Here is a 14014-nt window from a genome sequence, read left to right on the forward strand (position 1 = left end):
GCTAGAGGGGTCCTTTCAAATAATCTCCATGGGGCCAACCTGCATGCCGGCAGCTGAGCAGAGCTGCAGGGTTCCTATTTACACGACAGTCTTCAGCCTCCACAGAGGGAGTCAGGAAAACCTTTGAGGCTAATAAGTCTTTGGACAAGAAAAGTAAGACCTCATTCAAAGAGGAGAAATTTGAAGAGGCCTCAGCCCCTGGGAAGGATGCCCAGGAACTCAGAGTGGGCTCTTTCTGAAATGGGGGGAAATAAAGGGCATGCATCTCACACTGGGACACAGGGTCAGTGTTACAGCCAGAAGTGAGGAGTTCTGCACAGGACTGTATTTTTATAGCAGCACCTGGTCCATACTGAGGATAATCTCTGCATCTGAGGAGGCTCTAAAGCAAAAGGCCCAGAAGACTCTACATTTATGTGCACTGGCCCTGCCGCTGCTCTCCAGGGGCCAGCTCTTTGCACTCCTGGTAGAAAAAAACTCTCTTTCAGTAGCACTGGGGTGGGGGGCAATTGGGAGTGGTAGACACTTTGGTGCAGCCACAGAGGTGGGAGCCAGGAAAGGAGGTCCCTGGAGCATCTTCCCATCGGAGAGCAACTGCCTGCTTCCAAGGTTGTATATTGGGGTGGACTTCCAGTAACCACACTACACAGACATAGGAGCCAAACCCCTCCTTAATTTTGACCTTCGTCTTTGATTTGAGAATGTATGGTTAGATACTTAGAAAAGAGGTTTTTTGGGTTTTTTTTCCTACTGGCACTTTAATTTGCTTTTAATTTTAATTTGCTAAGTTCTACGAATGTCATTCCGACCCATGTATTTTATGTCAACATATTAACAGGCAAACATGTAGTCGTGTCTGATTCTAATTATTCAATGATTTGTTTTATAGCAGTTGATGTCCCTTGCCCCGAATTAACTCAGTGAGTGTTTTTTCCAGTATTAGCACTGTATTTGGTGTTTTATGACAAAAGGCTTTATTTGAAAACATCTCGCTGAACTGTTGTTTTTTTACTATTTCCTGAACATACCTTACGGGACAATGTAGTTTATAATAAAATTCAGGCTCCCTCTTGCTCATTATTATAACCCTGTATTTTACATGTAAATTATATTAGGAGGCCAGCATATTTCTTTTAGTGATTTAGACTTCAGGGGGAAAAAAGAGAATGAAAGGAAAGAAAAGAGAAAATAAAAGCAGACAGTTTATTTGTTTTTAATAAGTTCGCCCCCTCTGGGAAAGATGAACATTCTGATACTGGATGTAATTTACTAATCCGGAATAAATTGTTGCATTCTCTATATAGGCCTCCTTTCACTTACAGGAATATTCTGTGCGTCACCTCTTACTGTACTTTCGCTTTTGCTTTTGCAAAACTTTTTAACAACAGTATACACTGTGTTCATACCTCGAAGGGCTTGGTCCAAATGCGTCCTCTGCTGCTGTGGAGAAATTGGCGGGCTTTTTGTAGAACCTCAGGGGGACCAAGCCATGGGCTCTCACTGAAGGCAAGCAGCTCGCTCTTCAAACACCACCAGAGGAAACTGCCACTGCTGGCTTGGGTGCAGAGAAGAGGAACAAAAACTTGGCATGTCTGTTCGTGTAATAGTCCACGGGTGGGAATTAGCCCTGTGGTGGGCCTCTAAGTTGGCGGGACCTGTGTTAAATTTGTGAACTCTTTTGCTCCCCACGCTTTCTGAAGGATGTGGGAAAACTGAAAGGAAGTTAAAGAAAGGCAACGGAGGTTATTAAAATTCTGCAAACTAGTTCCTCTCCAGAAAACTTACAGGAAATGGGGCTGGTTTCCGTTGAGGAGAAGCATCGGTTCATGGTCAGCTGTGTGAGTTGGGTGAGGGTGGAGGTCGGGGGTGAGATGCCCTGCATCCTGGGAAGTTAAAAGCCTCCCCTCCTCACAGACAGGTTGACACCCCTGATTTGGATGTTTGCTGCAGGAGGACTGCCATGGACAGTTTGTATAAGCTGTGCATGTTATGCCTGGTGCAGGGGGAGGGGCGCCTCTTTCTAAGGGCTCCCAGGTTCACTATTGAGATGCTGACTGAGGCCCTGGAAGTGTCCTCACTGCTCCCCGAACACACACATACACACTTTGGTTCCTGTCTGCAATTTGGAACCACCTAGAACATCTAACAGGCCATCCGGAGTGGGGAGCTTTACCTGGAGCCAAAGGACAAATGATGAAGGAAGTTGGTTGATCCTAAAATGGTAGCATGTATTTCCTTCCCACGGTTGAGCTTTAAAGGAGTCTTTGGTGCTCATGAGAGGACAGTGGAATTTCTGCAGGTCCCAGGCAGCAGAGCAGCGGCCAAGATTCAACAATGTTCCAGAAACTGGGCTTAGGCCTCTGGATGGGAATTGTCACTGTGCAATGCTGCCCATCACAGCTGCTTGTCACGTGAAGTCACTTCCTTTTTCCTCTTGCTCTTGGAAAGGCAGGCTTCTAGAAAATTCTCCTTAACCTACCCTTTCATTTTGCTGACGAGTCACATTTCAGGTATGGACTAGAAACTGTAAAAGTTAATGTGTGGATTTTCATTGCAACATAAATGGAGAGTTTGTCTAAGGTTTTATGACCAGTCACCTTGACTGGAGTGTGGTTAATATGAGTGGAAATTTTGTATTTTGGTCACAGGAGTCCAGAAAACTGAGACTTGGGGTTATTTGTTTAAGATCCATAAAAACAGGAATTTATTTTCATTTGTGCATTTATATTGTGGTGTGATATCTGTTTATATGCCAAACCGTCCTAATGTCTGGTCCCAGGAATGCCTAGTGCCATGGAAAGTGTGCTAAACGTTTGTTCAGAATTGGCTTGTGTGTCCTCAGGAAAGTTACTTAAGCTTTGTGAGCCATTCATTGTTTCCTCATCTGTAAAACGAGATGAGTATACTTAGCTCACAGGGCAGCTGGGAACAGCTAGCAAGATACTATAAAGAAAGATACTGGGGCTTCCCTGGTGGCGCAGTGGTTGAGAATCCGCCTGCTAATGCAGGGGACACGGGTTCGAGCCCTGGTCTGGGAAGATCCCACATGCCACGGAGCAGCTGGGCCCGTGAGCCACAATTGCTGAGCCTGCGCGTCTGGAGCCTGTGCCCCGTGACGGGAGGGGCCGCGATAGAGAAAGGCCCGCGCACCGCGATGAAGAGCGGTCCCCGCACCGCGATGAAGAGTGGCCCCCGCTTGCCGCAACTGGAGAAAGCCCTCGCACGAACCGAAGACCCAACACAGCCAAAAATAAATAAATAAATAAATAAATAAATAAGAAAATCCTTTAAAAAAAAAAAAAAAGAAAGATACTGAGCGTGGTACCTGACACAAAAACGTTCTAATCGTTCATTTTGTCAGCTGAGGACACAGCCCGTAATGGAGAGGGGCATGTCCTGTGCCCCTTCTGGGGTTTGTCTCAGAAGAAGTGTTCCGGCGTCAGGTGTAATGATGCTTTGCTTTTCTTTTTTCCAGCCACAGGACAAAGTCTTCAGGCTGGCCACCTCCCTCGGGAACCTGGGGCTTGAACCAGGTGCCGCCCTATGGATGGGAGATGACGGCAAACCGGGATGGACGAGACTGCTTCATCAAGTAGGTTGAACACATGACATGAACAGTTTAATCTTTGGCTTTGGGGATGTCTCTGTTTTGACCCTTGGCCCAGGAGAATTAGCATACTTAAACTGGGGACTCCTAGGCACTTGGAGGCCGTGACTCAAGCAGGTGATCCCCTGGGCCTTCCATATCTTGTGACATGAGGTTGCTTTGTTCTTGGACACGCGCCATCTTAGGCTAACAATTCCCAGGGTATCAGGTACTCCTTGGCCAGAGCAAACATGTGTGTTATTGAGTCCGAGGCCAATTGTACTGATTGTCTGAGGCTAGTAACTAAAGTTTGACATGGAGGAGGGTCATTTGGAAAGCCTTGTAGAAATGATTAAGACAGGAATGTTACTGGCTCATCTGCAAGTAGAAAAATCAGCTGAAAGGATTATGTGCATTACAGGTTGTACTATAAATTGGTCCCACTAACATTGGCTGAGGTTTTGGATTTTTTGTGGTGCTCTGTTTTTTTTTAAATTGTGGTAAAATATATATTACATAATGGTTATGTTATTTATGTTATATATATAATGGTTATGTTATCTATAACATAATGGTAAATTTTATGTACCATCTTAACTGCCTTTAGGTGTACAATTCAGTGACATTAACTACATTCGCAATGTTTTTTTTTTGTTTTGTTTTGTTTTTTAATTTTATTTATTTATTTATTTATTTATTTATTTATTTATTTATTTATGGCTGGGTTGGGTCTTCGTCTCTGTGCAAGGGCTTTCTCTAGTTGTGGCAAGCGGGGGCCACTCCTCGTCGCGGTGCGTGGGCCTCTCACTATCGCGGCCCCTCCTGTTGCGGAGCACAGGCTCCAGACGTGCAGGCTCAGTAATTGTGGCTCACGGGCCCAGCCGCTCCGCGGCATGTGGGATCTTCCCAGACCAGGGCTTGAACCCGTGTCCCCTGCATTGGCAGGCAGATTCTCAACCACTGCGCCACCAGGGAAGCCCCCATTCACAATGTTTTGCAGCTCTCACCACTTTCATCTTCCAGACCTTTTTCATCTTCTGCAACAGAAACTCTGTCTCCATTAAACAACAGTTTCCCACTCCCCCTCCCTCCAGCCCCTGGTACGTCATATAAGTGAAATCATACAGTATTTGTACTTTTTTATCTGGCTTATTTTACTTAGCATAATGTCCTCAAGGTTCATCCATGTTGTAGAACATCTATGAATTTCATTCCTTTTAAGGCTGAATAATATTTCATTGTGTGGATAGATCACTTTTTTTTATCCATTTATCTGTCAGGGGACATTTGAGTTGTTTCTACCTTTTTGCTGTTGTGAATAATGCTGCTGTGAACGTTGGTATACAAGTATCTGTTTGCATCCCTGCTTTTAATTCTTTTGGGTATATACCTGGCAGTGGAATTGCTGGATCATATGGTACTTTGATGTTTACTTTTTTCAAGAATGACCAAACTGTTTTTCACAGAGGCTGTAGTGCTCTGGTTTTTTGCAGTTGTATGAAAAAAGTGCTTATATCGCACCTCTCAAAACAGCAAGAGTTCACTCTGTTTGCTTCTCCAAAGTGAAATGTTCTTAATTATGAGAAGTTAGTGAAATAGATTTGAAATCAGGAAGCATGGTTGGCCTACCCTAATACAAGTGAGCAGAGGTTGGAGGCCAAGGGGGGAGAAATCTTTCAATACCACAGGCTTGATTCTTTGTTCCAACCAGGCTGACTATGGACTGATTAGCAAATATAGGATCTATGTGATGTAGGGGATCATCTTTATAAAAATAGAAATATCTGCCAAGATTGATTTTTGAGCATTTGGTCTTTTGGACAGCCCAGCACCTCTAAGTTAGGACTGTTGGAAAGTAGCTAGGGAAGAACTCAACGTGAGTGTTGCCAGTGGTTTCCTAGTCTCTGCAGCCGAGATCTCTCCCCTTCCTAGATTTGCAGAGGGGAGAGGACCTTTCTTAAGAGTACAGTTGGTGGCTGAGGGGCTTGTTTCCTGGGTCCATCCTGGAAAGATTAAAGTTGACCTTGAATCTGATCCACTCCAGGGAGCCTGTGCGAAGTGACCCTCTGGCTCTTCAAGGCTTTCCTGGGGATGTGCTCATAGAGAAACTATGGTGGAAATCTTGGCAATGGGGACGGAATCTCTCAGAAAGCTCAAAGACACGAAGAAAGGCCAACGGTTTGTTTACATCCTAGATTCTGATTCGTTAATTTTACTTTATTATTGTTATTTTTTAATTAATTAGTTAATTAATTTTTGGCTGTGTTGGATCTTCGTTGCTGTGTGCGGGCTTTCTCTAGTTGCGGTGAGCAGGGGCTACTCTTCATTGCGGTGTGTGGGCTTTTCATTGTCGTGGCTTCTCTTGTTGCAGAGCACGGGCTCTAGGTGTGCAGGCTTCAGTAGTTGCAGCACGTGGGCTCAGTAGTTGTGGCTCACGGGCTCTAGAGCACAGGCTCAGTAGTTGTGGCACATGGGCTTAGTTGCTCTGCGGCATGTGGGATCTTCCCGGACCAGGGATCGAACCCATGTCCCCTGCATTGGCAGGTGGATTCTTAACCACTGCGCCACCAGGGAAGCCCTGATTCATTAATTTTAATAGTTTGCCTAAGTCCCTCATAATGGTAGAAAGATGATATTATTTGATATTATATTGTGCCATCTATTTTGTAACATGGTTATGAATTTACGTAATTGGCACAGTTGAGGTGGCCTAGATGCTTTAACTCAAAACAGTAAAAATTTCTGCCAAAGAAATGTAGTTTTAAAAGACATGGATTATGAACTTAGAAAGGTACAGCTCAGACTTCTCTGATTAAGATGGATTTTTCCTTGTCCTTGGTTGGATTGAGGTTCCTGTGTATTCCAAGCCATTTGAGCAATAGCCAGAAACCCAAACTATGGCCTATTGTTTAGAGATTCGGGGATCCCCAGCTAGCTCTACACATATGCGTTTCCATCAGTGTCATTGACATTTTTAAGGGCCAGCCCAGGTGTCAATTTAACATTTACACTGGCCTGATGCCAGCTGTTGCAAAATGAAAGAGCAGATCAGCAACTTAATAGAGAAACCTGCACTGATTACTAAACAGCAAGTTTTAAAACAAAGTCACTGGTGTCACTTTTTAAAATCCGTAGAGCTTTTTTACTTGAAAAGTAAATTTCCACAGTCCTCTCAGAGACACTGTTTTAAGATGTCAAGAATGGTACTTCTTTTGAAAGTGCTTATTGTTTCTTTGTCACTAATGAGTTTTATAAATAATGAGAATCATTCTGATTTTTTCTCTTACCTACTGAGCGATGTCCGTTACAAAGAGATACTCTAAGTACCAAAGTTTCCAGGGAGCCTGGTTTGCAGTATGGAGTATATCTCTACTCATTAGTTTTAGAAGTTAAAAGAACAATTTGAAAATTAATCTGTGGTTAGTAATTAGCACCTTTGCATTTAATTTCCCACTCTTTTACATTTTCTCTTTGAAAGAGATGTCTTCTTTTTTTATCTTGTCTTAAGATCTAAATGATAACTCACATCAGACAATTCTTTCTGATGGAGGTACAACTACTTTTAAGTGATGGACAAAGCTATGGGAGGAACCAGGGTTCACCTATTCAAAGTTAGAGTCTCAGAGTTGATAATGAGATAATTCTATTGTTATGAATCTTTCAGAATATGGCCCAGGGTAGTTCAAAATGTGTTCAAATTTCATCTTTCCTCTCCTATCCACAGTTATTTAGAGTAGGGCTGGATAACCTGTCTTCTATTGAGTTACTAATCCATAGGGTTAAAAAAATTTAAATGCCATCATGCACATGTTAATGTACATTTGTATAATTTTGTATAGTCTGCAGACTAGTGGTTCTCAACCTTGGCTACACATTGGAATAGCCCAAGGAGCAGTAAAATATCCCGATGGCTGGGTGTCTCAGTCCATTTGGGCTGCTATAATAAAATACCAGAGACTGGTGGCTTAAACACAGAAATTTATTTCTCATAGTTCTGGAGGATGTGAAGTCCAAGATCACGGTGCTCTCGTGGTCGGGTTCTTGGTGAGGGCCCTCTTCCTGGTTTGGAGAGAGCTGCCTTCTTGCTTTATCCTCACATAAACAGAGGATAGGAGAAAGAGAAATCACCTCTCTATGTCTCTTCTTATACTAATCTCATTATGAGGGCTCCACTCTCATGACCTAATTACCTCCCAAAAGGCCCCACCTCCTAATACCATCACATTGGGGATTAGGGTTTTAACATAAGAATTTGGGGGAACACAAACATTCGGTCCATAGCACTGGATCTGGGATAGAGCCTAGGAATAGTTTCAGAAACTTCTCAGCTGATTCTAATGAACAGCTACGGAGGCTGCTCTAAAGCACTTTTTTTGCATTAATGTGGAATAATTACCCCATTTTCTAGATGCTAAAACTGAATCTCGGACTAATCAAAAGGCTTTCCCAAAGTTTACGCACGTGTACCAAGTCGCAAACTACTGCTTGTTCAAATACACTGGATTCTCCATTAAGAAAGGACAAGTTTTGTTGGTATTCTTAGAGAAATACAAATTACAGTTTTTTGAAGAGCAAAGAACATTGTGTAAGAAACATGACAGATGCAAAATAAAAATTTCTCGGTCCTTGTTATTACCAGTTAAGAGAGCAGAAGAGGGGAAGGGAGAGAAGCAGATGGGAAGAGAGAAACTACCAAGAGAAGAGTCTCGGGAAAGAGAGTGTCCTGGTGAGAAATGGCTAATAGAGGGAGCAATGGACGGCCAGAGAAGTTAAGAGAAATAGAGAAAGTGAGGTACTCTGAGATGGTTCTTATAATAATAGCATCAATAAATAATAGATGTAGGTGGATATAGATATAGTTGTAGATATGAGTAGAGATACAGATGTAGATAAAGTTATGGAGTATAATTACATAGATATTGATACAGATATAGATGGCTATAAATATACAGAGTTGTAGATATAGATATCAATGGATACAGAATACAGATAGAGGTGGATAGACCCACCAGTGACCATACAACCAGCTTTGCCCAGGAGGGTCCTGGTTTATGGGTACTGTTCTCACATAATTACTGATGGTACCCCCCTTTGCTCTCAGAGTGTTCTGATTTAGACAACATAAGGTAACTCTATATATCACACTACCAACGTTTAGAAAATTCTTGCAAGACGTAAGGTTGCATTTAATCTTGATAACTGTCCTGTGAGGTAGTTAAAGCACATAGAGGAACCTCCTTCTTGCAGAAGAAGCTGAGGTTCACAGGGGTTGGTATCTCCACGTCCTTATGGCTAGTCAGACCCATGTTTGCATCACACCGTCAGACTCAGGCCTCGGTTCTTTTGGCTCTATTATGGAGCTTAATCCATAGTAAGCTTTGATCACCACCCCTAGGATTCCCCAGCCCAATCAGTGTATGCTCAGCTCAGCTCATCTCCACCTGTGTCTGCCATACCCTCCCCCCTCAGCATCCTTAGAAATGGCCTGGGCAGCCTGGTTGTCTGGCCATGCGCAAAAGCACTCCTTGGTTACACCTAACGTGTGTTCCCCCCAACATTTATTGAGCACTGCTAAATGATGAAGTTACCAAAATGAGCAAGATACAGTCTTACCTTCCAGGATCTTAGAGTGTGGTGGAAGTGATGTATGAAATAATACAATATGCTGTAGATACAGGGGAAGGCCCCAAGGAGGAGACAATCCTATCCTTTGGGAGTGGGCGTGAGGATGCAGGCCGTTGCCATGGGCCTCACACTACAGAGAGGCCAACCATTATTCTCAACCAAGCGATGTCTCTTTTAAGCTCTTTATAGACACATAGTATGTTTCACAGTCAGAGAATAGGGAGCGCTGTGAGTTCCTTATTTTCCATTTTTGAGTTAAATGGAGTAATACATCCTTATTTAACTGTGGAGGTGGGTAGAGTTAATGCAAAGATAATGTGCTTTGTAAATCTGGAAATTCGGTTTTTGTAAATTGAAGAAAAATTTAAACGTGAGCAAAATAAATATCAAAACACTAGCTGGCAAGATACATGATTAAGATGAGCCACATTGGAGTCTGGGGAAAGGGATGGGGGTGGGTAGTGGGAGAGGAGGCTGGAGGGTCATTTCCAAACCACATGTCCTCATTTTTCAAGTTCTAAAATTAAGAGGCTTTTTTGTTTATTTTCTTTTTTGGCCTGCTGGTTTTCTGGCTACTTTCACCCTGTAAGTCCACAAATGTAGTCCTGCGTGCGTATTGGACAAGACACACTGTTCTATTATTCTACCAGCAATTCCCATGGGGGGCAATTAAACCAAGTCACTATCTTCTTAATGCAGAAGAATTCAGTTCTGAAACCTGAATATTGGGGATTAGTAATGAGATGTGGAAACTTCCACTTTGTTTTCCAGTATGGCCTTGGCCCAACTTGGGAGATGTTTAGCCATTGCTATCTGCCAGTCAATTCAGTGGCAGATTCAGTCAATGTGAAATGTGTTTTTGGCTCATCTATCTCCAGAAAAGAATAATCTGAAGAAATACAAGCACTGTATGTGCCTTTTTATTAACCAGAAGATAGTCAAGTCAGCGTGACAGGATTCTGTCATCATGAAAATTACAAATGACAAAACCTTACCTCATCCTAAAATGTGAGCCTCTAAGTATTCCCTGCGGGCTTTATCTAGTCCAATTGAAATGTCCCAAAGAGGAAAGAAGCAATTGATTATTTTCAAATATTGTTTGGTAGTTCCAGGGCTAGTCTTTGCTACTTTTTTCTTGATTTTTACCCCAAGATTTCATAAGAGAGTCTTACTGTTATTCTGTGGATGAGTCCAGTAATCAGTTATTCTGTGATGAGTGCCCTTGAACTTTTCCTTCTTCAAAAATTAAAACAAAGTAAGTCAAGAAGAGTTAAGTTGTAAAGTTGGATGTGGATATTGTGATTGTACCACCCAACCCCTGGGTTAATTTCATATTTGAAGCAGATGTCAATTTCCTGCTTTATCAAGCTTACATTTTTAATTTAAATTCAACAAAGGACAAACGAATCTGAGAGATGACTCAAATTGTTACCCTTTGTTTCTGGTAATAAAATGCAGAGCCACGTTGTAGAAATCAACAGTTGTGACAATAAAGGCAATAGGAGAGATCTATTTGAGGTGGGTTGCTTTGTTATTTTGTGTGGTTTTAAATATCCAAAGAGTTAAGAACTAGCATTAGATTAGAGAAGAGGCAGTCTGCCTCATTTTTTGTGTTTTTGATGAAGAATTCTTAGATAAAATGTTTTGCTTCCAAGTGCACACAGTGAATTCTGCATAAAATGCAAATAATTGCCTCATTGCAAGAGCAAATGCCATTTAGGTAAATGAGTTCCTTAGGATCCCAAGCATCCAGTCAAGGGAGGGAGGTATATTATAATTTTGGAATTGGAGGAACAAAGTAAATGTGATAGTATCATTACATGAAATGAAAGGTAATTATGTCATGTCAACGCAAAAGCTTCCCAGGCTGAACATTAGGGGCTGTTTATTCCCTTCATTGAAGCAGATTTGTTTTCTTTCAAATCTGACAAAGCACCTCTCCGCTGAGTTAATAATCACTGCTCCCAGCTGGAAGGTAAGTTTGCAGAGCTGATGGAAGGGCTTTTAACAGGAAAGCTCTGAAATGACACCATCATTCCAGATCTAACTTAGCATGTGGCACACAGAGCTGTGCTCAGCAGACTTCTCCCTTATTGGAGGTGGTTTCATTTTCCCTGCACATTTGTTTTTGAAACTTTGCTGGTGGACTTAATCTGGCCATCATTCTAGGACAAATCCCTAATACACTTGGCTTATTTGTCCCGCAGGCCAAGGTATCTGAAGGGATTGTAATTATCTGAAGTTCCTTGGGCCACTTGATTCCGGCAGATTTGGGACATGCACATTCGGGCGGAGCTGTAGACAGCAGGTTAGCTGCTGGACGGGGTGGGTTCTGTCTTCTCCTGAGCTTTTATGTAGCCCCTGGGGATGTACATGAGGTGGGTCACAGAGTCCATTTGGAATCACAGGAACGGCCAGCCTGTGAAAATGAGAAGCACCTGGATGACCAGGTTTCCATCACAGCCTGTAATTAAAATACTAGCTTGGGGCTGCCTACCACCCCTTGGTTTCCTTTGAGTGGCCTTTGCATGTCTTCCTTCTGGATTGAGCCAGCCCTTGCAGAGAGCAATTTTGATATGATCACCTAAGGCTGGGGCACAGGCAGGAAATTCTGGCCTGTCCCAAATGCCACGTGGGGCCTGTGGGTATTACTGCCAAGAAAATTGGCTGAACTGAAGAGGACAAGGAATCACCTTTGTGGCAGGTGGCTTTTCATTACTGTCTGCACTGCTACCTAAGAGGAGTCGCAGAGGGCTGTGACAGAGCGCCTTACTGTGGTCCAGCAGGGGGTAGGAGACAGCAGTTCCCTCCCAAGCCCTGTCCTCTGTTACCTTGCAAAGCTTGAGTACAACCTTGCTATCAATAGCCACTTTCTAGGGAAGAGTCTCTTCAATCGCAAGGATGAGGGATGGTGGTACTTTCTGTGTCAGTGGACGCTCAGATGAGCATGAGTCAAGCGTAGCCGTGTCCCATAGCTGTGTCACAGGCTGCACCACTCAGTCGTTGCCGGAACGCAGGTTTGGTGACAGCAGTTCCAATGTGGAAGGCCGGGAGAGACTCTCAAATGTTGGATATTAAAGGATATGGCTAAATATGCAGGGCCAGCTACTGAATTTTTGGTACCCATTCCAGAATGAAAATGCAGGCCCCTTGTTCAAAAAGCAGGATAAAAGTGCTCATAAAGGTACTAAAATGTAAAGATTTTCCCTTTCTTCTTGTCTCTCTGTCAACATGTCATAGTCTTTTATATGTTATTGAATGCCATTCTAAGTAATGAAAAACTAAAATTTTCAATTATTAGCATGAATGTTACCAATCATTTATATATTGTGCAACGTGGGTTTTAGATGCAAATATAAGAGCATGTAACTCATATGAGGGATTGCCAAAATTACACAATTGTGTTTCATAGGTTACACATGTATATGTATTTCATTCTGAACAGAAAAGTAGAAAAGAGGAAAACAGAAAACAGAAAAGAGGAAATTTTGCCTCTAGCTATTGGGTCCCCCAAAAGCAATCTCCATGCCCTGTCAAGGATGGCTTTTGTCACCCTAAGATATACACTTCCCCCCCTCCCCTACCCCCAGCCCTTACTTCTCTAGGCCAGGTCAGCAAACCTTTTCTATAAGAGGTCGAACAGCAAATTATTTTAGTCTTTGGAGGCCGTGTGGTTTCTCTTGCAAATTAACACAATGCAGCTCTGCCACTGTAGTGAGAAAGAAGCCACAGGAAATGTGGAAACGAATGGACATGGTTGTGTTCCAATAAAACTTTACTTACAAAAATTGCCTGGGGGCTGGATTTGGCTCGTGCCCTGTAATAGTTTGCCAAACCTTGCTCTAGAGCATCATGCGTTTGACCCCATTCTCATGTTTTTAATTCAATAATTAATAAATTTTCAAAACCCTCCCGTGGAATGGGGAGCTGCCACTTATTTCATATATGAAAGAAATTAGAAAAGAAGTCTTTTCTGAGGTTGCACTCTGAGTCATGCAGGGAGTTAAAAAAGGACTCCAGAGCCCCATTTTTTTCCTAGCTCTTGCCAGAAAGCTCTATGATGTATCTATTGTCAATAAGAGTTCTTGTACCGCTCTGACATTCATGACCTACCTCTAAAAGGTATTCTAGGAATAGCATTGTTAAAATCTATGAGAAAAGTAGAACTTTTATTATGTGAGTATCACGATTCCCCGCCCCCCACCTTCAGCCAACACCTTCGTGGGAGGAGGATGGAGGGACAGGAAATGACAGCATTATGAAGCCCAGTCACAATGGAATGCTAAATGCAAGTACAAATAATTATTAGGGAGTTGAAAATTACATAGCAACTTGCTCATACTAATGGTCTACGGAGAAACAGCCCCATTGTACTTTCAAAACGTTAATTGTCCATAATGTTTTAAAGAAATTCTACTCATTATCTTTTTGGAATTTTATAAAGCTCCCATATAAAGGTCCTCAATTTATTTTTGTTCTGTTCTACGCGGTTCTCTTGGCTTCCATGACACCATCCCCCTTCCTTTGTTCCAAACTCACTGAAGATTCCTTCTCATGTCTCCTCAGCTGGTTCTTTTTTAGCTCAACATTCAAACTTCAATTTCTCACATATTCAAGCCTATATTTCTACGTAGAACCCACAAAATATAAAAAAGGATTCATGAACTTAAATATGTTGATACCATTTGGTTTGAATCCAAAAATTGCTGGAGATGCCTGACTGTTCCACTACAGGAGATAAAAGAGGTCAACAGGGGTTGCTGTGCCCTGCCCAGAGTATTGTCTGGGCAATAGCAGGTGGTC

General features: G+C 42.5%; 1 protein-coding gene across 2 annotated transcripts in view; it reads left to right on the top strand.

The window, feature by feature from the left end:
• The first annotated feature begins 3476 nt into the window (after positions 1-3476).
• The window catches only part of FRMPD4 (FERM and PDZ domain containing 4), a 177946-nt gene continuing 167408 nt past the window's right edge, over positions 3477-14014 (top strand). The window contains exon 1 of one of the 2 annotated variants that reach the window (XM_007180337.2): positions 3477-3592. In XM_007180337.2, coding sequence (XP_007180399.2) covers positions 3555-3592 — 38 coding nt within the window. In that variant the 5' untranslated portion in view covers positions 3477-3554. The remainder of the gene's footprint in view (positions 3593-14014) is intronic. The other variant, XM_057538202.1, reaches the window with a different exon arrangement.

Source organism: Balaenoptera acutorostrata, chromosome X, assembly GCF_949987535.1.
Source record: "Balaenoptera acutorostrata chromosome X, mBalAcu1.1, whole genome shotgun sequence".
Taxonomy (NCBI): Eukaryota; Metazoa; Chordata; class Mammalia; order Artiodactyla; family Balaenopteridae; genus Balaenoptera; species Balaenoptera acutorostrata.